The sequence below is a fragment of the Acartia tonsa genome, chromosome 5, assembly GCF_053477335.1.
Source record: "Acartia tonsa isolate MP-2025a chromosome 5, ASM5347733v1, whole genome shotgun sequence".
Classification (NCBI taxonomy): domain Eukaryota; kingdom Metazoa; phylum Arthropoda; class Copepoda; order Calanoida; family Acartiidae; genus Acartia; species Acartia tonsa.
The window spans coordinates 40,727,673-40,754,351 of NC_137264.1; the positions used below are offsets into that span (position 1 = coordinate 40,727,673).

At 30.8% G+C, this 26,679-nt stretch overlaps 1 protein-coding gene across 1 annotated transcript in view; it reads left to right on the forward strand.

The window, feature by feature from the left end:
- LOC145319512 (alpha-N-acetylgalactosaminidase-like) overlaps window positions 1-26,679 on the forward strand; it is a 77,249-nt gene that overhangs the window by 12,640 nt on the left and 37,930 nt on the right. Inside the window, exons 4-7 of the mRNA XM_080161685.1 lie at window positions 19,826-19,906; window positions 20,683-20,748; window positions 23,611-23,685; window positions 24,631-24,707. Coding sequence (XP_080017811.1) covers window positions 19,826-19,906; window positions 20,683-20,748; window positions 23,611-23,685; window positions 24,631-24,707 — 299 coding nt within the window. The remainder of the gene's footprint in view (window positions 1-19,825; window positions 19,907-20,682; window positions 20,749-23,610; window positions 23,686-24,630; window positions 24,708-26,679) is intronic.

Here is a 26,679-nt window from a genome sequence, read left to right on the forward strand (position 1 = left end):
GCATGTTCCCTGTTTTATGATGAATTTCCGACCCAAAGTAGGTCAATGTCAAATTTCACTTCCTTCACCATTTTATATAATGTTTAACAACCTTTGTTTTAAATTTTAAAATTACTTACCTATATATCTCCCCTTTTCCCTTTGTATTATTTATAATTTTTTCCTTAAAAAAGGACCACTAAAAATCCTCAAATAAATCTGTTAAAAAATACAAATTACCTCTGGGCAACATACAAATATGTAGGAGCAAAGCTTACTAATGATTTATCTTTTGATTGATATAAACAAAATAAAAATCTAGTAGGACTTGTTAATGGGCTGGCCATTTTTTATAGAATTTTAGATAAGCCTTGCTGATATATGAGAGGCTATTGTTTTATTTTTCATTAAATATTATTGTGTTGGGATTCATATATCCCAATCCAATAGATTCAAATAAATTCGTCAAAATTAGTAAAACCAACTTTGATGTTAAATAAAATATCTTAAAAGCTTTGATAATATTCTTATTTTTAACATTATGTGTAAATGATTTATATTTTCTTCTCTCTTATGTTTCTAAAGAGATAATATTTCAATATGTTTGTTCTTGTTATTTATTTATTTATGTTATTTTTACAACTTAAATATCTTTTCACCAAATTTTTCCCCTGTTTCTATCTTTTAAACAAGGATGACAACATCCTTAAAAGTAAAGCTAATAAATGACAAACGAACTTAATGAAACCAACAAATTTAGTAGTATACATTGTTTAGATATCGGAACCAAAAAGCTGTATAAATTAAACCAAAGTTAAATGAAAAAATACCCTGCCCCCTCCTAAATTAAACAAGGATGACAACATCCATAAAAGCAAAGCTCTGAAACGATAGGACAAATGGACATTAAAACTTGTATAGTGTTAGAACTGAATAATCAGAATATAATTTATAGGAGTCAAAGCAAAGTTGGAAGTAAATTTGTTGTAAAACTTCTTTACACAGTATAATGTTTTTTAGACATTTTTGACATACTTACATTTTTAGGACTTGATTATAGAGTTGCTTCGCTAATAATAATGTATATTGTTGTCACAGGAATCAGTATACCAAAAATCAGATCAATCGGATAATTAGATCACATAAAAAGTTGTTGTTAAAGAAGTAAAAAAATCAATATGTTTAAAATGGACTTACGGACATTCATGTATGATTATAGTGTTACTACGCTTTCTAAATCGTACCTAACTAATACAGGAATCACCATGCAAAGTTTGAAATTGATAGGACAATTCTGACATGCCTAAATTAATGAAAAAAGCTATCTGTGACGGACGGACAGAGGGATGTAAGGACCAACCCTAATATTAGAAAAGCTTCGCTTTTAAAATTAAATAATAGTAGGACGGTATATTAATAACAAAGGTAGTCTTAACAAGTTAACAAGGCACTTTTTAAATCTTTCAAATATTTAAAATTTTTGTCAATGATGCATATTGCATATAATTATATTTTAGAATTCGCCTATTGATTTAAACTTAGCATGATGATTTCTGTGATATTTAAGTACAATTTACAGAGCTTAGCAACTCTATCATTGTTAGAGAAAATAGGTTGACCTATGATTTGAAAAATATTGATTTTTAAATTAAGTTAAGGCATGTTAGAATTGTTATATCGATCTCAAACTTTATATGATGATTCCTGTAACAGTTGAATAAATTTTTTTATAGCGAAGCAACTCCATAATTGTTATCAGAAATTAAATATGTCCATTTAAAACATATTGATATTTTAAAAACTTTTTATTCAACAATTTTCATATGTATTTAAAACAGGATAAGATAAACAAGGAGGAGAAAATAGAATGGGTTAGTCTAAAACTAAAGGAAGGTAGATGTCCCCTCCCTTCTTGCAAAGTATCAGATTTTATTTTTAAGCTAATAAATAAGAAATTATTTTGTGAATTATCATTAGGAATGTGCATTAATAATTGGCCATTGTCTTATCCCTTTATATCTCTGTGGGTTTTACATATGAGTAGCTTGAGTACATATGTTTATGTAATTAGGGATCTTAAGGGATAAGACAATGGACGATAAATTAATGTTTGCACCCAATGATGATAATCAAAATTACTTTTGTTTAAATCTTATCCAACCAATCAAGGTTTATTGTTTTAGTAAAACTATACAACCAGGTATTTTGGAATTATTAACATTTTGTTATTAAAAAAACTTTAGTATAATTGTTAAGCTACCTCTAGCTAAGCTTATATTAATCCTTGTCCTGCCCCCCCCCCCCCCCCCCTGTGAAAGTTGCTAATTTGTAAGTGCAGCTACTCTATGATTAAAGTATGTCCATCCATACTTTTTGTTCCTTCAATTATTTTTAAATTGATATTTCTCTCTTTCTCTTTATATTAAGACTAGCAGTTTTGCCCCCTTGCAGTCTCTATAAGAAGCTTCTCTGTAAAGGAGAACCATATCGGTTCCTCCATTAGTGAGATCATCTGTTTTATTTATTAGGGTTAACAAACTTTTAATGCTGCGCTACCTGTCAACATTATTGTCCTTAATTTTAAATATTCTTTTAACACATATTAAGATTTATTGAAGCCATCAAAGCATTAAATATCTTTTAACACCCAAAAAGGTCTGAACTCAACGACTTTTTTCACAAATAAACTAATTAAAGGACAAATCAGTATGTCCATCTTTCTATTCTTCTTTCTGTCTCTATCTTTTTTTTTTCATTTCTTTCACCTTTTCATCCTAAAATGTGTAAATTTTAAATGCTGCGCTACATATCAACATAAACTAGATTGTCCTTGTTATTTTAAACATTGTCCTTGTTTTTCTAAAAATTAGTAGAATGAATAGACAGAAATTCTACTACTTTTTAACATACTATTTGCTTCGTCCCTAACCTCTATGGCAGGACAGGGGAAGTTTGGAAAAATAGTCTAAAACAACCCAAAGACATTAATAAAGATTTCCTGAAAATTAAACCCTTAGGACCAGTAATTTCTGAGAATTTTAGCTTCAGACAAAAAATCGTATTTATTAAAATTAGTACTGGTCATTGTATTTTATTATGAAAAAAGTAAAAATTTTTAGAGGAGACGGTTACACACACACCTTCCCCCCCCCCCTCTCAGATATAGTACTTCTTTACAATGCAGGGAGGGAGGGGACAATGGGCTGTTTATTACACTAGTCCCCAAAGTTTCATAACCACGATATCTTATTCGTTACTTTAAAACTTTGGGGAATTTTACTAAATTTTGATTGGTTAGTTCAAAACTAGTCCAAACATTTCAACCAATAACTTCAATCTACAGAAGGGGTAAGCTTGTCTATCCTCATTAGAGATGTACATATATCAATTTATCATTCATTGTCTTATCCCTTAATATCCATGTTTACAATGTTTTTTTCTTACATATCTTGGTCCATATATCCTTCTTATATGTCAACTGTTGAAAAGAGAAACAAGGATGAAAACATCCATAATTAGAAAAGCACAAAAAATTGTATCTACGTAAACATTTGAAAATTGAACCCTAAACACCAAAAGTCTGATGAAAAATATAAAAATAGCCTAAAATCTACTAAAAATCAGCCCGACCACCATGAATGTTTAATAGTTGGTTGTTTATAGGATCCGAAAATGATGTTTCCCCTATTTTGTGTCTAAAGGACAAACATTGTAAATTATAGAGTAGCTTTGCTACTAAAATATCTACAATAATGTCTAACGAAGGAGTCTATCTTTTTCACACACACACACACACATATATCCCCCCCCCCCCTCCCTTTTTCCCCTTCACTCTATAATATGAGTGAAAGTTTACGGAGTAAGGGAAGACAGTGGCTCCGAGAGTTGGCGCATATCCTCCTGTTTATTGGAAGCTCGTTTTAGCACTTATTCCCCTTTCTTCTTTACCCCCCCCCCCCCACCCCCCTTAATTACTTTTAGGGCTCATAAAACAAAACAAATGTTATCTATCTATCCATGATATTTTTCAACTGTTTAAAAGATGTTTAAAATAAGGGAAAGTCCATTAGAAAAACTGAAGGTTAAACTTTGTTTTTTAACAATGACAATGATAGATGGATAGATAGATGGAAATATGGATGGACAGAAATATGGATGGAAAGATAGATAGATAGATGGAAAGATGGATGGATAGATAGATAGATAGATGGAAATATGGATGAATAGATAGATAGTTAGATGGAAAGATGGATAGATAGATAGATAGATAGATAGATAGATAGATAGATAGATAGATAGATAGATAGATAGATAGATAGATAGATAGATAGATAGATAGATAGATAGATAGATAGATAGATAGATAGATAGATAGATAGATAGATAGATAGATAGATAGATAGATAGATAGATAGATAGATAGATAGATAGATAGATAGATAGATAGATAGATAGATAGATAGATAGATAGATAGATAGATAGATAGATAGATAGATAGATAGATAGATAGATAGATAGATAGATAGATAGATAGATAGATAGATAGATAGATAGATAGATAGATAGATAGATAGATAGATAGATAGATAGATAGATAGATAGATAGATAGATAGATAGATAGATATATAGATATATAGATATATAGATATATAGATATATATATAGATATATAGATATATAGATAGATAGATAGAAAGATAGATAGATATATAGATAGATAGATAGATAGATAGATAGATAGATAGATAGATAGATAGATAGATAGATAGATAGATAGATAGATAGATAGATAGATAGATAGATAGATAGATAGATAGATAGATAGATAGATAGATAGATAGATAGATAGATAGATAGATAGATAGATAGATAGATAGATAGATAGATAGATAGATAGATAGATAGATAGATAGATAGATAGATAGATAGATAGATAGATAGATAGATAGATAGATAGATAGATAGATAGATAGATAGATAGATAGATAGATAGATAGATAGATAGATAGATAGATAGATAGATAGATAGATAGATAGATAGATAGATAGATAGATAGATAGATAGATAGATAGATAGATAGATAGATAGATAGATAGATAGATAGATAGATAGATAGATAGATAGATAGATAGATAGATAGATAGATAGATAGATAGATAGATAGATAGATAGATAGATAGATAGATAGATAGATAGATAGATAGATAGATAGATAGATAGATAGATAGATAGATAGATAGATAGATAGATAGATAGATAGATAGATAGATAGATAGATAGATAGATAGATAGATAGATAGATAGATAGATAGATAGATAGATAGATAGATAGATAGATAGATAGTTAGTTAGTTAGTTAGTTAGTTAGTTAGTTAGTTAGTTAGTTAGTTAGTTAGTTAGTTAGTTAGATAGATAGATAGATAGATAGATAGATAGATAGATAGATAGATAGATAGATAGATAGATAGATAGATAGATAGATAGATAGATAGATAGATAGATAGATAGATAGATAGATAGATAGATAGATAGATAGATAGATAGATGGACAGACAGACAGACAGACAGACAGACAGACAGACAGACAGACAGACAAACAGATAGATAGATAGATTAAAAGATAGATGGTTAGATATATAGATATACAGATAGATAGATCGAATCAAATAAAAAGAAATAACCTGAAACCTGTCCATATAACAAAGCTAAGCTTTTATGACAATTTAACATTGAATAGTTAAGCCGTTTATAGGACTTACACTCAATCACACATCCAGATACTTTACAATTTATAGAATAAATCACTATGACTTTATCCACTTAAAAAGTAATATAAAGTAAAATTCTCGAAAATAGGTGATCCCAATTGGTTGTTCTTTTCAGGTAAGCTTTATAGATATCTTAAGGGTTGATTTAAGCTATTTTCCTGACATCCCACGTCTTCCTCCAGAGGCTAGAGACAAAGTGTTCATCAATAGAAAAAACCTAAAAGGATAGGACAATGGACGCTAAATTGATGTACATATCCAATGATGAAGCACATAATTACCCCTTATGTTGATTGAAATTAGTGGTTGAAACATTTAAACAGTGAACTTGATAAACCAATCAATCAAAATTGATTAAAAGTCCCCAAAGTTGTTAATCCAATGAGTAAGAAAATGTAATCATAAAACTTTGAGGTTTAATGTAATAAAAAGCCCATTATACCCTCTCTCTATTATAAATATCCTAGAGGGCGGATTTAAGCTATTTTCCTAGCATCCCTAATATATTTGGAAAAAAAAAACAATCTTAAATTCACATTTCTTTCATGGTGTTACCTCAGGGATCTAAAGGGATAAGACAATAGTCAAATCTTGTACATTCCTGATGATGATAAACAAGATTAGCCCTTCTGTAGATTCAGGGAGGAAGGGGACATTGGACTGTTTAATGCACTAGTCCCTATAGTCATAACAATGTTTTCTTCTTAGTCATTGGCTTAACAACTTTGAGGATTTTTCTTGGCTTTTTATTAGTTGGTTCATTAAGTTGAGTGTCTAAATGTTGCAACCACTAATTGTAATCTACGGAAGGGGCAATTTTCTTATCATCTTTGGGTTGTACATCAATATATCGGCCATTATCTTATCCCTTTAGATCCCTCGTTATATTATAACAATTTGTTATACAGAAATATTTAAATATCATTTAATGTTATATTTTTTTAGCAAAGCTACTCTAGAAATAACTTGGTGCGTCTGTCCATCTGTATGGCTAAGGGGAAACATGAATTTCTTGACTACTATTAATGTAGAAAGCTGAAATTTTTGGTGAAAACTTGTAAGACCTATGCACATCAAGGCTACATACATTTTCACTTATTACATTATACCAGGGAGGAAGAGGACATTGGGCTGTTTATTACACTTGTACACAAAGTTTTTTTTGTGTAACAACTTTGGGGACTTTTGAAGAATAATGATTGGTTAGTCCAATAAGTGTTTTAACGTTTCAACCACTAATTGTAATCTACAGAAGGGGTAATTTTGTGTATCATCTTTTGAGTTTTACATCAATATATCTGCCATTGTCACATCCCTTTAGATCTATGTCATCCAGACTATATATGTTCCATTATTACATTATACTGTTCAAATTTCTTGAAAACCTTTTTTTAAACAAAACTTTTTTCTAATTCTGTCTGCATGGTAATTTGGATGGGTTAGAATTGTTCTATTGTTTTCAAATTTTGCATGATGATTCCAATAACAGTTAGGTACGAATTAGAAAGCATAGCAACTCTATGAAAATCCAAATGTCCATTTAAAATAGGGTGATTTTTAATGTTTTTTTTACAACATCTTTTTGTATGACATTCATCTGATTTCAATGTATTAGGAAAAGCATCTCTATTAAAATAATTATTTATTATATAAATCCTGGGCAGGCTTTTAACCTCTCCTTGTTTGGTTGTAGAGGTGGGGATGGGGGGGGGAGGGTAGTTTAACCCCAATTTTGTAAAATCAAGTACAGATTAACTCATGACCGTCAAATAAAAATAAATGGGCAGACAATAGTCTATAGTCTAATAGAGATTAATACGTGACCGTTTTGTTTTTTTGGAAATAATTGGGCAGGGATCTAAAGGGATAAGACAATGGCTGTTAAATTCATGTACATCCCAAATGATGACACAAAAAATTAACCATTCTGTAGATTGATATTAGTGGTTGACACGTTTGAACACTCAACTTACTAAACCAACCAATTAAAATTCAGGAAAAGTCCCCAAAGTTGTTAAGCCAACAAATAAGAAAATGCTTTTTATAAAACTTTGGGGACATGTGATATAAACAGCCCATTGTTCCCTCTCTCTAATATATACTTTCAATTTTAGGATTTGATTATAGAGTTGCCTTGCTTATAATACTTTACCTTGTTGTCCTAAGAATCATTATTTAAAAAATCAGATGAATAAGATAACTATGTAATACAAAATTATTTTGTCAAAGTGTCAAGAAAATCAGCATGATTAATTGGATATACGGAATTTCTGGTAACGATTATAGAGTTGCTACGCTTTCTAAATTGTACTTAACTGTGATTATTAGAGTTTACGAAAATATCAGACAATAAATTATTTAATTCTAGCATTTCACCTTTAAAACATCTATTTTCTGCAGGGTTTCTAAGGAATAACACAAAAGAAGATAAATGTTTATGCGTCTTCAATGATGATTATCAAATTTATTCATTCTTTAGATTAAAATTATTGGTTAAAAGGTTGGGACATCTTAAAATTTAAGAAGTCAGTATACTAATAAATTTAAATATAAGTACCCAAAGTTTTGACGCTCTACATGTGTTAATGTTCTATGGTCCTTCGTTTTTAGAGATTTATTTTTATGGATGTTATCATCCTTGTTTTCTTTAACAGATAAAGATAAATTTACACTTATTCTCACTGATATAGAATCTTCGCTGTCTATCTTCAATGGCAGCTGAGAAAATTGCATGTCCCCCATAGCGTTACAGACTGGCGGACTGACGAATAGAAAAAGTAAATTAAAGAGAAGCTTCGCTACTTATAAATGAATTGAATTAATTGAACTTTATTATTTAACTTCTAAGATTGTTCTATGTTTCTTAACTCCTTAAATATGAAAAAAGTTTTCATGTACGAGTTAACATAGAATGAAAATCAAAAGGTTATAGGTATTGTAACAGAGGGTGGTGGTACCCTCCCCCAAAATAGTTATGAACCTTACAAGGACCTATAAAAAGCTACATTGTAAAAGAACACCATCTCGGTTCGGTGGTTAGCGAAATCCTTCGACACACACAGACAGACACACACACACACACACACACACACACACACACACACACACACACACACACACACACACTGTTACTTTAATAGAAGGATTATTTTGGATAATAATTTTTTAAAAATGAACACAGCACATAAATTTACCAAAACAAGGATGACAACATCAGACAACATAAATTTGTTGCAAAATAAATTAAATATGGGACATACTTTCATTTTTAGGATGGCTCTGTATCTAAAAGGGCTTCAAAAATAGCTTAAAACCAAGGCTTAAATCTAAAATTGAAATAGCCTAGAACCATCACAGGACCTATGGCATTGCATATACTCAATTATTTTTCGTATTTTTAAAAATAAATTAAGCTTTCTTGGTCTGAAAATTATACTGTTGCTCAAAGTTTTGAAAACACATTCTCTCGGATGTTCGCACAAAATTTTGGGCACTTATATATATAAAGATTTATTAGAAATAAGATGATTATATTTTTTATGTGGTCTTTTTTCTCTCGATGTTAGTTTTTTGAAGCCACGCTACTTATGAAAATAAAATTACATATTTTTTCAATAACACAAATCACTTGAATCCGACTTATTTACAAAAATTTATTTGATTTGTTATTTCTTTATATAAAAAATTTGCAAATATTCATGTAATGCAAAAATGATGGTTCATTTGAGATTCAATACATTTGGGATTCTTTTTTAATGTAATTCTGCAATTTATGAATATATATTTTAAGATAAAATATAAACTTTTAAAAGAGCAGCTTTTCTAACTTTAGATTTGGTAGACCTGTTCGTCTGTCTGTCTGTCTGTAACTGTAAAGCATCACTATAAGATCGTCTAAAATATGTATATTTTGGAATGACATTTTTATTTTTTATTTGTTGCACATTGTCCATAATACTTTATGATAAACTAGCGGCTTCGCCCCTAGCCTCTAGAGGCTTTATTTTTGAAGGTTCAGGGGAGAATTTAAAAAATTTTGTTTACATATTTTTAGATATTTTTTGTATTTTATAACATTTTATTACTCTTTATATCATTTTATAACTCTTTATAACATTTTATAACTCTTTATAACTTTTTATATTGATTTATAATATTTAAAACCTTTGACATTTTTCTTTTTTTTTATTGTTTTTTAAAATCTCTTTGCCATTAGTCTTTTTGGGGCTTTGCCCCCACAGGAGAAGGAAGTTTTCACAATCTTTTTGAATGTAATAAAACAAAGTTTAAAAGAAGAAAAGAAATTTTAAAAGAAGAAAAATAATTGAAGATATAAAGAAAATATAAAAAAGTATAAAAAAGTATAAAAAATATAAAAATAATAAAAATTAATAAAAACATATAAAAATATATAAAAACATAAAAAACATTAAAATTAGAAAAAAATATGAAATTTTTTTTTTGGGGGGGGGGAAATTTTCATTTTTGGGGGGGGTTGGGGATGTCCCACCCCCCAAGAAAATAGCTTAAAACCACCACAGGACCAATAGGTATATACCCTGAAGAGTAGAATCCAATCGATTCAGTGGTTACTGAGATCTTAAGCTTCAGACGGACGGACAGACGGACGGACAGACGGACGGACAGACGGACGGACAGACGGACGGACGGACGGACAGACGGACGGACAGACGGACAGACAGACATCAAGCTACTTTGTATTATAGATGATTTTTCAGAATTCTAATTCAGCTGATATTTAATTGTTTGATTAAAGGAATCGTTTACATTTGTTAAATGACAGTCTGATCGATACATCTTTGCTTCTAGTAATTGTTGTCATCCTTGTTTTCTCTAAAGTTATTTAAAGTTATAAATGACGAATTACATTTTTTTTAAAGCAATGTAAACTTTTAAAAACTTCATAAAAAACGTATTTACCTACAGATTTTCCTTATTCTATACATTTTTTAATGAAAGAATTATAAATCAGTGTATTTTAAGAACAGCATTTAGAAGCATTTCGGTCTTTTCGTGTTTTTAGCAAAAAAATAAGGCCTAATCTCTGGCATCAAACCTGCCCATAGAGGCTCAACGACAGTTGGAAAAATACTCAAATGAAATTTTTTTACAGTAAAAGTGTTTTCAGATTGACCAAATTCGGCCTCGGAGGCCAGAGATTAAGTGGCCAAAAAATGAACTTATTTTAGGTTCAGCAAACCAATAATCTGGGTACACTTTTACAATTTTGCAGACATTTTCATTTCAGAGGCCCAGGAGGGCTAAAGTCCGCTTCGACTACCCCCTCATAAATGGGCCAAAATAATAAATCTTCAAAAATTTTATTAGAGAAGGTTTTAGGCTACTTTTGATGACCGGGAAGAAAACATAATCCAATTTTGAAAATTTAGAGGTAACTTCAGTTTTTAACCTTAATGGATTGAATCAAATCAGATTAAGTTTAAGTGTCTAATGATATCAGCTTGACGAGCTGGTCATTTTTGCTCCTTCTTAAGCAAGTGATTGGTGGCCTCTGGCGGCCTCGAGCCTCAAAAAAACAATCCAAAATGACAATTTTGATGTTTAAAAAATCGTTGCTCAGCTCCTAATTGACCAAAATTTTTGGTTTTTATACTTTTAGAATTGTCTGACCTGTAGTTATAACATACTGAAAGGTCAAAGCTCTAGCTAAAGGTTAAAGGTTCGAAACCCTGCATTGAAAGTGGAAAATGGCTGTATTTTGGAAATAAGCTCATAAAAAATTCAATTTCTTGTTTGTCTTTTATTGAAACCATTTATTGTGCATATACATTTCTCATAACTATCAACAACCTCCAGTTGATTTTTTAAAATCAGTCAACTACAACCTAACCTAACCTAACATTGCTGATTTAACCTAAATAGCATTCTAGTTCCGAGTTTTTTTAGGATTTTAACAAAATTTCAAAACTTGATAATAGACTTATTTATTGACATTATTGCACAACATATCAATGCCATATCTCATAGGTGGCAGGTGTGAGGCCATTTTAAAGTTTTGATATTTTTGAGTGTTTTTTTTAGGTTACAACAATGTCATTCTTGTTTGTCTATTGAGTTATTGAAACCATTTATTGTGTATATACATTTCTTATAACTATGTACCACTTCCAAGTGATTTTTTGGAAATCAGTCAACTCTAATCTAATCTAACTTATCTTTTCTGGTTTTTCCATAACCAGCACTCTAGCTTCGAGGTCTTTTAACATTTTAACAAAATTTCAAAACTAGCTAATAGACTTATCTATTTACAATTTTTGCACAAGAAATTAAGTTCATATCACAAAGGTTGCAGGTTTCAGGCCCTTTCAAAGTTTGATTATTTATTAAATTAATTTTTATTCATTTTTACCTTCTACAAATGGCAATATGTGTCACAAAATTTTGGTCTTTACATTTTTAGAAATGTCTGACCTTCAGTTATAACATACTAACAGGTCACAGTTCTAGATGAATGTTTAAGGTTCGAATCCCTGCATTGAAAGTAGAAAATGGCTTAATTTATTGTTTGTCTATTGAGATATTGAAACCATTTATTGTGCATATACAGTAACCCTTGTCAAGCATGAGAAGGTTACACTACTCCACCCCTAACCCTCGCCCAGTTATAGGCTTCCTTTCCCTACTTAAGCGCAATTAGACTACCGTAATCCAGCCTCAAGACACTCTTCCTTAGGCCAGGACACCAATACCCAGGTTATCTACTACCCAGCTAAGCCAGGGTATCCCCAAAGTAGCCCTCTGGAAGCTAGAACTAAAGATCTTTAACTAACTGTTGTTAAGATATCTCCAACCGTAGTCTATTTATAAGCCTTCTATACTAAGCTAAGAGGGCTCTATCTACCCTCTAAAGGACAGTTTTACATCGTAGACTAGCTTAGTAGACACTTTTGTGTTGCCATTTAACGCTAAAACCTCCATCAAGTCCATAAAGGGTCACCAAGATAGACGCACATCATAGTTCCCCAAGAAAATACACTAGATTTCAAAATTACACTTAAATATGTTTAAAAACATTAAATACCAAATTGACAAAATCCATGTTTCTTCGATAACTAGCGAACGGATTGAGCTAGAATCGATGTTAAGGTGTCTAAATGACCGTCTCGACATCACGGACCCACACAAAAAATTTGGTTAATTTTGGACAACTTTTAGGGGGGTAGACCAAACGATGTTTGATTTTTTGATGCAAGTTTTGGCTCATTAAAATCCAAAAAATCAGTTTTTCCTAGGAAAACTTTTTTGTTTCTCAACCGATTTTGGACTTCAAGGTGGCAAAATGTCCGTCTCAATATGCTACACACATGTACAAAATTTGGGGTCAAGATTCCAACTCTAAGGGGGCTGGACCACGACTTGTAACTTCAATTTTAGTGAGCCAAAACTTGTATCGATGGACTTACATCTTGTGGTCCGCCTATCTAAAAATTGTCCTAGGATCTTCATCTTTGGAGGGTGAATTCTACTCGGTGAGACGCTCATTTAGACACCTTAATATCGATGGTAGCTCGATCCTAGCCCAAATGGTGGAGAAAACTTAGATTTTTCAATACATGAGAGGCAGAAATTAGTGAGAGTGAGCCAAAACTTGTATCGATGGAAGTTACATTGTTTGGTCCAGCCCCCTTAAAATTGTCCTAGGTTCACCAAAATTTGTGTGCTTATTCTACTCATTGAGACGAACATTTTGCCGTGTTTAAATCTTATGTAGCTCAATCCTAGCCCAGATAGTGGCAAAAACTTGAATTTTTCAGCGGCACCTGTTTAGGTTTGAAAATTACTTATTTCTTCGATAACTAGCGAACGAATTGAGCTAGAATGGTGTCCTAACTTTTAAAATCTTTTAAACTATTATTTTAATTAACAGAAAGAGTGCAATTTATTTAACATCACTGAAGATCAAAATAAATTTATCATCCATTGTCTTATCCCTTTAGTACAAAGTTTTTTTTGTGCGAAGCTTAAGATCTTGACAATTGTTGGAATTTTAAGTGTCTTGTTGTGGTTTTGGGCTATTTATTTGATAAATGCAAGAAAACAGATAAAATGCTATCTAAATTCTAAATATTACAGTTGGAAAGGTTGAATTTTTTTCCTCTCTTAAAAATGATTTTTTTCTTCCCTCTAAACTTCTATTGCCAACTTGGCATCTACTGTTAAAAGCAGGGCATGGATTATGAATTAAAGTACTATAAATCAATGGATGTATTATTACTTGGATGTTCTATAATAATCAAGTAAACTCTGAAGCGGGCTAAAATAACAATCTCCCCCATCCTCTTTCCTCCAACTGGATAAACGGCTCAACCAAAAAATGTAGGGGAAAATTGCAACCTAAATTGACGACAATTTTTCTCCTTTGATTTCATCCACGTATATTCTATATCCATTTATAAATCAGGGATAAGACTATGGCCCATAAATTGATGTACATCGCCAATGATGATACACAAAATTATCCCTTCTGTTAATTAAATTAGTGGTTGAAACATTTTATCACTCAACCTAATAAACCAACAGAACAAAATTCAATAAAAGTCCCCAAAGTTGTTGAGCCAACGAATAAAAAACGTACTTATAAAACTTTGGGGACTAGCATAAAAACACCATAATGTCCCCTCAGCTCTTTCTCTGACTACAAATGCACAGGAAGTTGACAAACTCTAAACCACAGAAAACTGAGAAGACAACTTGTTTTCTCATTATTTCACAAATCATTTATTTTGATAAAGAAGTTTTGAAGCTTAATTATTGAAAACTGATAATTCTTGTTTCTGATAAAAAAAGGTATTAAAGATAAGTGGATTATACTGAGCAATACTTTTAATTTAATAATTGATAATCGAGTTGGATATATTCACCCACCCAACTTTATTGCCTGTATATAAAACATAATAGGTGACGTATTGTGGTGTAGCTCCTTTTTATTTGTAGAATAGCTACTCTATAACTTTAGTATTCCAGTACGTCCATACGTTTATGTACAGCAAAACAGAAAACTCTATCAGTAAGTTCATGTAAAATAAAAGAATTGTCCTATTGGTTATAAATCTTAAACAAAATTGTTTTTGATTCTGATAACAAAAAAGCTATCATTTTGGAAGAAAAACAACTCTATTGTTATAATCTTTATCTACAACGGTAAGTACGTCCATTTTGAATTATAATAGCGATTCTTCTATAAGGTAAGCAACTCTGTAATTTGACCAAAAATTTAACAACCAAAACATAGTTACCTTGCTTAGAACTATAATTAAAAATTTGATTTTTTTAAAGATCTGATTTTAAGGATGTTTTTAACTTTTTATCCTTGTAAATCTCCATAACAGGAGTTTATTATGAATTTGATTGAAGCCTTTTTATGGAAATATGCTAGAATTCATAGGGATCTAAAGGAATAAGACTATGGCTGATGTATATCCCCATGTTAATACACAAAATAACCCCTTAGATTACAATTAGTGTTTAAAACGTATGGACACTTTCCAATCAAAATTTATCAAAAGTCCCCAAAGTTGTGAAGCCAATAAATAAGAAAACGTTATCATAAAACTTTGGGTACTTGTGTAAAAAAAGCGCATTGTCCCTCTCTCTCTGTAGAATTCATTATTCAGTGGCGTGAACAGGGTTTTGCCAGGGGGGTGCGCTAATCATATACCTATCAATATATATGACATTCAATATACAATATATCTATCTATCTATTAGGGTGGGTCGATTTTGGACATTTTTTTTCTGAGGCCAAAGCGGGGATCTGCACTCAATTTATATAGATATAATACACCTCTGGATGATTTAAAATTTATCCTAAGTCTTAAAACCGCTGACGACCAGACATTCAATTGTATAGCTATTTGTAAATGGGAGTCAAAAATTTATTGAATCAGAACTATGGCTTCATGGTGCTCCCTGGAAATGCCTTGAGGAGCTGAGTCAGGAACTTTTGTCCGTTTCAAAAAATCTCGTTCCTAGCCTGAGAAAATCTAAAAAACCTCTACAAATTGGACAATTCTCAATAAACCTTAAAAAATTTTGGTTTTTTAGTGATTTCTAAGGCTAGGAACGAGATATTTTGAAACGGACAAAAGTTCCTGATTCAGCTCCTCAAGGCCTTTCCAGGGAGCACCATGAAGCCATAGTTCTGATTCAAAAAATTTTTTGAATGTCGTCTTTGCATACTAATAAGTAATGAATTATATTTTTAAGTGGTCGTGTTCTAAAACTCAATTTTTAAAAATTCTTTTTCGGTCAGAAATGTTTTTAAGGTTAATTTTATCTGTTGCATATCCCCGCTTTGTCTAATTCCGATATGAACCCACCCTACTATCTATCCATCTGAAAAAACAAATGGGAAATTCACATTTCTATAATTATACATTTATACCTTTGGTCACCTGACTAACAGACTCTGAGACAAATATTTACAGAATTGACACAGAAAAAAAGAGTCCTTTATCTTAATTAGTGGCCGAGAAAATTACGTTATCACCTAAACCTGACATACGGAAGGACAGCCATAGTAGTTAGTGAGAAGATTCAGCCAATGTAAGATGAAGAGTAGCTGCAAAAAAATGTGTCTTATTTTGTAAATTTCCGTTAAAATTAAACATGGTCTTTAACTTTGAAATAAAAAAAAATTCACAGGGATCTAAAGGGATAAGATTATGGCTGACTAATTGATGTACATCCCCAATGTTGATACACAAAATAACCCCTTATGTAGGTGCTTGAAACGTATGGACACTCAATTTAATAAACCAACCATTCAAAATTCATTAAGAGTACCTAAAGTTTTTAAGCTAACGAATAAGAAAATGTTATTATAAAACTTTGGGCAAATCCATGTCTTTATTAGCATGACTGACAGGGACAAAAAGAATAAATAAATGCTAATTTATGGTAGGAATCTAAACAGATGCACCAAGTGTACATTGAAAACAACAAAAAAATATCACATTTCATTTTTCTGGTAATGTTTGTTGTACCTCCTCGCTGTTCTGCAATAGTCTAGCGTCCATATATTTCATTGGTAACAAACTTTCCCGTTTTCTTGTTTATATGAATAAATAATAAGGCTTACAAAATTATTGATTGTGAAGCTTAGGATACAATTAACAGCAATATTTGCTAAAGGTTTGTCCCTGAAAGTTTGAATTTAATATGGCAATTCTAACCAGCCTAAATTAACTACTGACGGACGGACGTACTAACCCTAATCATAGAAAAACTATTTTTTTTGCTGTTTTAAAAGAACACTTATTTTGAAGTTTTGGAAAATTTGGCAATAGACATAATAGGTTTAGATCTACAATTTTAAAATTATACCAATAAGGAAAATAGTATAGGAAGTTTTCGACCAAATCATTAATTTTGAAGGTATTTATTACTCAATGTAACACATATGTCAATTATAAAAAATATCTTCTTCTGCCAAAAATTTTTTTTAATATGTGTTTCTGAATAACCATCTAAAGCAATAAATCTATTGATTTTAGCAAACGGAAACTTGTATAATGGGTATATTAGCCATAAACTCAGAGACTTAAAGGGATAAGCTATATAAAATTCTAAAAAATCCCCAAAGTTATTACACCTACAAATAAAAAAAACGTTATTATAAAACTTTGGGGACTAGAGTAATGAGCAGCCTAATGTTCCCTCCCTGTATGATGAAGAATGAAGAAAATCCTTCCTCCATGGGAACTGTTTAAAAAATGTATTGCCTTTCAATGAAATTGGTTACTTTGACATCCCATGCGATTAAAAACTGCAGCATCTTTTATTTACTTTTTTTATTCGGGAAATGTTTAGGTATTAATTAAAATTTTCAACAACGAGGCAGTATCAAAAGGCTACTTTTTCTAATAAAATGAAATATACTTTTTCAGATTACAACAGGGAGGGATTAGTCAATGCCGAAAAAATATCCCATCTTATCATAAGAAAGTACCAACTACGTAAAGACAAATTAGACGATTTTTTTGGGGGGGAAGAATTTACATTCCATTGTCTCCTCCCTGAAGCAATAAGCAAAAAAACGACAAATTTTAAGTTTTCTTTATTTAAAGTAAAGAGGGCTAATTTGCAGCTACTCTCTATTTCAATATTCGTCTGTTTTTTTTTAAATTTACTTTACTGAATGTTGTCATTTTAGTTTAGTTATGTAAGGTTAAGTAATGGTTAAGCAGTTTCCTACAGGGTTGGAAATAAAGACCTGTAGGATTGGAGATCCCCGCAGGGTCCAGAAAAGGGAGGTTAGGGTGTGTTAAGTTAAGGTTAGGTTTGCCCGCAGTGTTAGGAGGTTTGGATTAAGGAATGCAGGGACTTACCCCCCCCTCCTCCCTTGAGGTTTGGTGATTACGTGTGTGAAAGAATTTTTGAAATAAGTTAAGAAACAAGAAAGTTAAAAAAAAATGTGGGGAGGGGGGGAAATACCTCCCACCCCCCTCCCTCTTTCTCCGGGGGTTGGTGATGTCATGTGTGAAAGAATTTTTTTAATTGGTTAAGAAACAAAAAATGAAAAAAATTAGGGGGGTGAGGTCGCCCCCCTCTTCCCCCACTCGATACCTCCCCACCCTGGGTTTAGTGAAAGAATTTTTGAAATCCGTTCATAAACAAAGAAGTTAGGTTTTGCTAACTGGTTTTGCTCCAGTTGAATTTAAATTTCATATTAATATAAGAAGGAGATTGGGTGAATTTTTGCATTCAATAAAACTTAAACTTTACTAAGTTTATGATTATTTATAAACAATACTTTCTTATCTTTAACATCTTTATTACCGTTACATATCAGATTTGTAAAATGGCTCCCAAACACCAAAAATCTTTGAAAAAAATCGCCTTTGAAGAAATTATTTAGCTCCCAAAATTCTGGGATTATATATGTAAATTTGCTTATAATCTTTACTATAATACATATGAGATTCGATATTGGGAGCCAGAAAAAAATAGGAGCCGACTCGCGGATTTTGTATGTATATAACGTTGTGGTATCATTTTTGACCGAATTTGAAATGAGGTCTATTTTATTAACCTAATCTATTAACAAAATCTTATAAAATTTCTTAGGCTAGCCTATGAGTGGCTAAGTTTTTTCTTAATTGCTTTTTCTGGGATGTGGTAATATTTTTGTAGCAGAAAAAACTTAAAACCATTCTAGGATTACAGATTTATAAAATTTGTAATATGATTTGATATACATACTATACTTGTGCATACATAATATTTAAATCTTTAAATCTCTTGAAATAAATTCATCTCAATACATTAAGAAGAAGAATAATATGAATAATAAAATTCCAAAATTTTAAAATCCATTTAAATCTTTATGTTGTACTAGAAAAAGAGGATTTCTTTGGATATTATGTATCTAAACTTTGTACTTTTTATTTAACACGTAGATTTGTTTTTTTTTATAATTTTTTTCAAAAGGCGTATTGTATTCACTTTTCTACCAATTCTTTAATACCAAACCTTGAATTTGGCTAAAAATCTTGACTTGGCAGCCGCGACTATATCTAAAATTAAATCCCTTTTTAATGGTTTGAAATTTTTGATGAGAAGAGGGATTAACATATTTGGTCAGGTTTTTGCTTTCAGCTAATCTTAGAGATTGTAAAAGTTTAATTTCCCTGAAGCTAACGTGAAGCTGCCGAGCCCTGTTTTAAATAAAGATACTTATAGTTATATTATGAGTATGAATCATATAGGCATGAAGAATCAGTGAAATTTTCCAATCAAGTTTTAATAAAAAGTAAACAGCGTAAAGTGCCGCCAAAAAATGACGTTATGCAATAAAATGACCTATGAGAGGCCATTTTACCATTGGTCAACTACAATGTACACTCGCCAATCATTGGTCATTTTATAGTATGACGTCAATTTTTTGGAGGCAGTTTACCTTTTTGCAGGTTACCTGATTATGATTAAAATTAAGTATAATTTATGTTGCTACTAGCTAGTATTATAAATTTAACCGTAACAAAAATTTTCACCTGGTGACCAAATTTTGAATTATATATTTTGTTATTTAGGGCGCCACCTATGGGCTGGCTGGCGTGGGAGAGATTTCGTTGTAACACAGACTGTGAAAATGACCCTCACAATTGTATTAGGTAATTTTAAAAGCAAAGCTTTTCTACATTTTAGGACTGTCCGTTCGTTGTAACTGATAGCTAGTGGTGTTTCCTTAAACAATTAAAAAACACAAAAACTCTATAAACTTTGGTTAATAGTTAATGACAACTTTTAAGACAATAAGGCACGCTTTAAAACAATCGAGTTTGAAAACGTAATTAGGATGATACAAAATATCCCATATTAAATTATTTAATGACGAATTTACATAGACTTGTTTCCTTCAGATTTCGAAATATATTTAGAAAATTATTCATTTTTATGGACCTATAAAAATTTTTCCTAAGTTACTACACCTAAACCCGATTATAAGTTTGTAAATGGAGATAAATTTTCAGTTACTTTCTTATCATACTTGGAACATTTTTTTGGCTTTTGCCACAACAATAAACTTTCATGAGGCACTTTTGTAGATGTTAAACAGTAGAAATTAAATCATATGAAGGGTGTTCAAACAGACAAACAATCGCTTTACTTTTTGCAATATGAACCTTACAGTTTTGGTCAAATACTAATTAAAATAATCCAGTTCGTGCTCAAGCAAAGCCAATAACAAATCAATTTTGAATTTTGAATGTACTCAACTCTCCAGAGCACTACAGCTTGAACCTAGTCCCTGTGGAGAATGTTGCTTATTGCTTGAGCATAAATTAAGTTATTTTTATTAGTTTTGGACCATTAACTTTTTACTTTATTTTACAGTTCTGGTTTTGATATAATTAATGAAAGCAGTTTTGACTATCTTTTTTTTCAGCGAGAGATTATTCATGCAGATGGCGGACTTGATTATTGCTGAAGGATATTATGATGTTGGATACAGGTGAGATATCTTTTATTTAGACACCTAGTGACAAAATTATAAACTACATTTAATATAATTACATTTAATCAGGGTCAGCCAATTAATTCCATTTGAAATTGCCGAAAATTAAATATTTTGTTGGAGTAAAGTTGGAGTAAATTTTTTTTTGTGTAACTGCAAGGGAAGTGGATAAGAAAGGGAGAATAAAGGGAAGGGGGTTGAGGGGAAATTTTCACCTAGAATTGTTTGTCATAATCACATTCCCTTTTCCCTGCATTTAATGCAAAAGTAATGTTTAAGGTTTGTTTTAGGCTATATAATTTTGTTATACAAATATTATTAAGAAAGAAATAGAAAATAGTCCCAGGTATGAAATAGGTTAGGTGCTTGTAAGCATAATTGTCACTTTAGATCTCGAAAATAGCTGTCCCGATTGGGTTCTCTTTTTTTAGGAAGCATTAGATTGTTTTTTGGAATTAAAGAGGTAGATGATTTGGTACATAAATATAAGGTGATGCGCTCCTAGAATCTATGGGCTCTGTATTCTAATTGATAGTCAAAAACCATCTTAAGATTTAAACTTATAAAATAGCCTTGAACCATCCCGGAACCTATGTGAAGCTTCCCTACACTGATAATCTAATGTTGTTTAGAATTGACGAGATAAATTTTTAATCAACTAACTTTTCCTTGTATTTTTGCAGAGTAGACTACTTTTCCTTGGCTTTGGCTATATATTTATTATCCTAGATGGTCAATCAGACACAGTCATCTGGTAAACTTAGATAGGAAATTATTGAAGACGAAAATTTTGTCCTATATGGTTCAATCACATAGTACAAAATCTTTGGACGATATAACTTCAATTTAATCAACTATTCAAATCTGACTTAAATTTGTATGAAATGAAAAGAAACCTTTTGTACTAAAATGTCTATTGTCTATACTTTCGAACCAAAATTATTCTTACACTATGTTCCTTTTGGTACAATTATGTGATTGTGGATCTAAAAATTGTATATGTATTGGTTTGCCTTTCATGTTCTCATGTTTCTAAATGATATTAGAAAGTCTGTATCACTTATAGTTGGTCTTATTGGGATCTTATTTAGTTAGTGTATATATTTCTTATAGGTGGTTTTCCTTTAATTGCATATGAACGATAATTGAATTAATATTTTGATGCTTAGCCAAGTTTGGGTTAGTTTTAGTATATGTTAGAAGAGCTTCGAATAAATAGTAATCTGAAAGGTTAGATCCCTTAGGTGTTCGAGCAAAGGCTAGAAATCGTTTTTATACTAAACTAAAATGGAATGATTTAACTTTTTAATTGCATTTAAATACCAAAAAATAAAAGAATTATTTTTTTTTGTATGAAATCACTTCTAAAATGCATTTTTCTATAAAATAGCTGTTTTAGACAGATACAAATAAATTGGATGACATCTAGTCTATAATTATAATTGGATCATAGCTGTCTTATAACTTAATTTGTCTGTCGGCTTCCCAGTCTCTATAGTTACGCGAAATTTATGTTTCAAGGACTGAGAACAATTACAATAAAGTTAACAGTCCTACAATACCTATCTAGCAAAGAGTTTAAAATTTTGTTATTTCATCACCTATGGATATTATCATCCTTGCTAATTGATGTTACCTAACAAAATTATAATATATATTTTAATTTTCATTTGACAGGCATATTAATTGTTATTTCGTCAATAAATACTTTTTAACAAATCTATCTATTTATTTTACATTTTGTACATTTAGTCTACTTGTAGTTAGGGTGTATTAAAAAAAGTAACAGGATGTGTGCTTCCTTGTGTGTTTTTTATTAAACTTTTTAATAGTAAAAATGAAAGTGTAGGGTCGACTTATCCCCCTTCCCCCTTAAGTGTCTATATAGTCCCCTAGCCTCAAGTTAAAATTTTTGTGTAAAATTGTAGCACATCTGTTGATTTTGAACCGCTATAAAAGCACATTTCATTACATGACAAGTTAATTTTGGGTGAACAAGAGCATTTACTGACACACACACCCACACCTCTGTGTGAGTGTGTGTTGGGAGGGGGTGCAACCACAACAGCAAATATCTTTGTTTTGTTCTGAATAAGAAAATATCCCAAAATTGTCTAGTCTATTATTAGTTGTAAAACCGTAGAATGCGATAATTTTGCTTGTAAAATATTATTTTTTAAAAATAGAAACTTTTTTATGATTAGGGTCCGTCCGTCCTATATCCTGTATTTAGGCAGTTTAACAACAATTTATATTCTGCTTATTCAGTTCTGACACTCTACAGGTGGTAATGTTCGTTTGTCCCACCGTTTTAGAGCCTCGCTCTCATGGATGTTGTCATCTTTTTTAACTGTCGGAAGGTCAAGAGAAATAGACTCAAAAAGATCTATCATGATGGTTTTTTATAACTACTTGAGACTTAATGGTTTATTTTTTTCCATGGGGGTGGTGGTAGTGGGGGAGAGAATGGGTAGTAACTCTCCCCCCTTAAGGCTCAAAGTTAGGACCCTAGTTGTATTGAAGGATGAATAAATTTTATCTCTTAAAAAAATATCTCATTTTGAATATATTATAAAAATAGCTAAAGACAAAAAATAAGTTCATTTTTTGTCATCCGTTGATGACAAATATGGTGGTTACGCTTAAATAGAGCACAGATTTATCTTATTTTCTCAGTTTAGATATTAATCAAACTTTATAGAAATACCATTAAATGACAAATATTTTGTTAAACAGTTGGAAGTATTTATAAACAATTGACGGTTTATCGGGATAGGACATTGATGGTAAAATAAAATTCCCAATTAATATCTATAAATGTATTTTTGTGAATGCCATATAACTGATTGTTTTTTTTAGATACGTGAATGTTGATGATTGTTGGTTAGCTCATGACAGAGACAGGCATGGTTTCCTACAGCCTGATCATAAGAGGTACCTACATAGATGGATAGATGGACAGACATACAGACAGACAGGCATGGTTTCTTACAGTCTGATCATAAGAGGTACCTACATAGATGGATAGATAGACAGACAGACAGACAGACAGGCATGGTTTCTTACAGTCTGATCATAAGAGGTACCTACATAGATGGATAGATAGACAGACATACAGACAGACAGGCATGGTTTCTTACAGTCTGATCATAAGAGGTACATACATAGATGGATAGATAGACAGACATACAGACAGACAGGTATGGTTTCTTACAGTCTGATCATAAGAGGTACCTACATAGCTGGATAGATAGACAGACATACAGACAGACAGGCATGGTTTCTTACAGTCTGATCATAAGAGGTACATACATAGATGGATAGATAGATGGAAATACAGATAGAAAGAAAGACAGACAGACAGAAAGGTAGTAAGTTAAAGAGACAGATAGATATACTTACAGACATACAATCAAGAGACAGACAGACAAAGGGACTGATATAAAGATAGACAGACAGATAGATAGATAAATTTCACGCCTAAATACAGACATACAGACAAAAACAATATGTTATGCTCAAATATAACATTATTCACAGAAGGTTCCAGGACAAACGCAGGAGTCCCAAACGTCGGAGTGGACAAACTTAGGAGTGTTAAAATATCAATTTTATTAAGTATTTCTATACAGATTAGGTTAGGTTAAGATGTGAATGAACAAATAAGCCCCCCGCAGGGGTTAGGCATTTAAAAAACATATAAGATGGTCTAAAATAGGTTAGGTTAGGTTAAGTGTCCACTCCGACGTTTGGGACTCCTGCTTTTGTCGTAGGACCCTACAGAATACAGATGTACCTAGTCATACAGACAGTTATGTAATTGTAAAAGGAAAGATCCGTAGAAACAATAGATAGATATATAATATTATTCTATTTTAGATTTCCAAGTGGTATGAAAGCTTTAGGCGATTATATTCATAACAGGGGATTGAAATATGGAATTTATGAGGATTATGGTAAGCATATGCGTGAATACATAGATAGATATTAGGACTAAGAAATATAGAGTAATTAAAATCATAATAGATAGATAGATATTTGGATTCACAGATATCAGCAATAAGATATAGCCAACAAGCGAAATAAATCTAAAATAATATTTGGGGGGCAGATAAAAAAAGTTGTCAATGTCACTTGTCCCCCAACGACAGCTGGATGTCACGTATAGGTGATTTAAAAAAATAATTTCGTTGTTGGTATAAGCTGGTTAGATACAAATCAGGATAAACAGATCACGGCTGGTTTTTTATTAAATGAATAAGTTAGGGTACAATGTTTGGCACTTTCGATATAAGTAAATGATAATAACAAAGCCACAGAATACGATAATACCTTCAGAAAAATCGATGAAAATAGTTTTCATACTAAATTTTGGTTTTTTATATTTTTTCTAAAATGTCATGACAGAAGATGTAAAATGTCGTCTTAGTTTTTTGAAAGGATTAATCTTCTCTGAAATCTAAATTATCAAAATATTTTTTTTGGTAAATGATTATACGATATATGTCAAACATTTTATCAAAAAGAAATATTTAAAATTGTGAAGTAGAAACCTGAATAATTTTTCTTGTGGAAATAGCTTTCTGCAAATGTTGATAAACATATGTCTGCTAGCATTAAGATGTTTGTACTGTCAATACACGTTGGGTTTTATTTAAAGAATTTCTTTAAAATGTTGTTTTTACCTTGTATACCAATAACGCAATATTTGCTATCAGAAAACCCCCATACCCCCCAATCAACTAAGACTCGCCTACGGCCCGATCTTTTAGGATTGCTTTGTAATTCGCATTTTTGAAAGTCTTTCAACAGTATACACAGCAAGTTCTCTCTTTTTTAACTAACTTTCCGAATCATATACCTAAAGCATTTGAATTGACAAAGGTTATGCTAATATTTTTACCATTCAAGTTTATTTAATATTCTAATAAATAGCGCAACCCTCCAAGTTATGGCTACTTTTCATGAACATATGATCTAAAGAATAAGCTCTGACGCAATGTCATATAAGGATATTATAATATTCATTAAAAAAATTGTTATTTTTGCATATATGTTACATTTTACAGTGTTTTGTGGCTCAAAAGAAAGACAACTAAAATTTATTTCATATTATATAGTTTAAATTGCATAAGATAACCTAGAAATTGTAAAAAAGTCCCTTTCTTTTTTTTGTCGTAAAACAGAAATTAACAAAGATTTTTATTAAAAAACACCTTAGTGTAAAAATTAAAAATTTTAAATATGGTCACAAAAAGATTCAATTAGTTTATTAAATGTTTCATTTTCAGCAAATGACGATTAATCTCTATTACAAAGAATAAAGTGTAAAAAGATATTCTCGTTTTAATTTTAAGCAACTTAAAATGCATTTTAATACCTTTTAATGATTTATTTTTTAAAACATCATTTTATAAAATGTTATTGATTTTTAAAGTTATATATTAGAATGTTTTTAAATTTTGTTAACATTTTGTTTTAAATGTAGAAAATTGGTAATTCTAAACATTCAAAAAATGATTTTATTAAATTTTCATCACTTAAATTGCATGTTTGATGAAATTTTCAACTGATAATTCAAGAAAAATCGTTTAAGTTTTATTATATTTTACTTTGAAATGTTAAAAAATATAATTATTGTCAAAAATGTGGAAGTTATACTTTCCTCAAAAAAAGACCTAAAACATGCAAATTAACACGTGTAATGAGATTTTTTTTCTTTCAGGTTTAATTTTAAGTAATTATTGATATTTTTTGTAAAAAGGATTTTATATAAAAAGTTTTAAAACTCGAGTTATGTAGTGGTTCTAAAAAAGGTTGCGAATTTATGCAATTTTCTTGCAAAAAAAATTTTCTATGATTTTAAAAATAGCAAAGGGTGTTATTAGACGTACTTACAGATACAATTGCTAAGTCATTTTGGCCAAA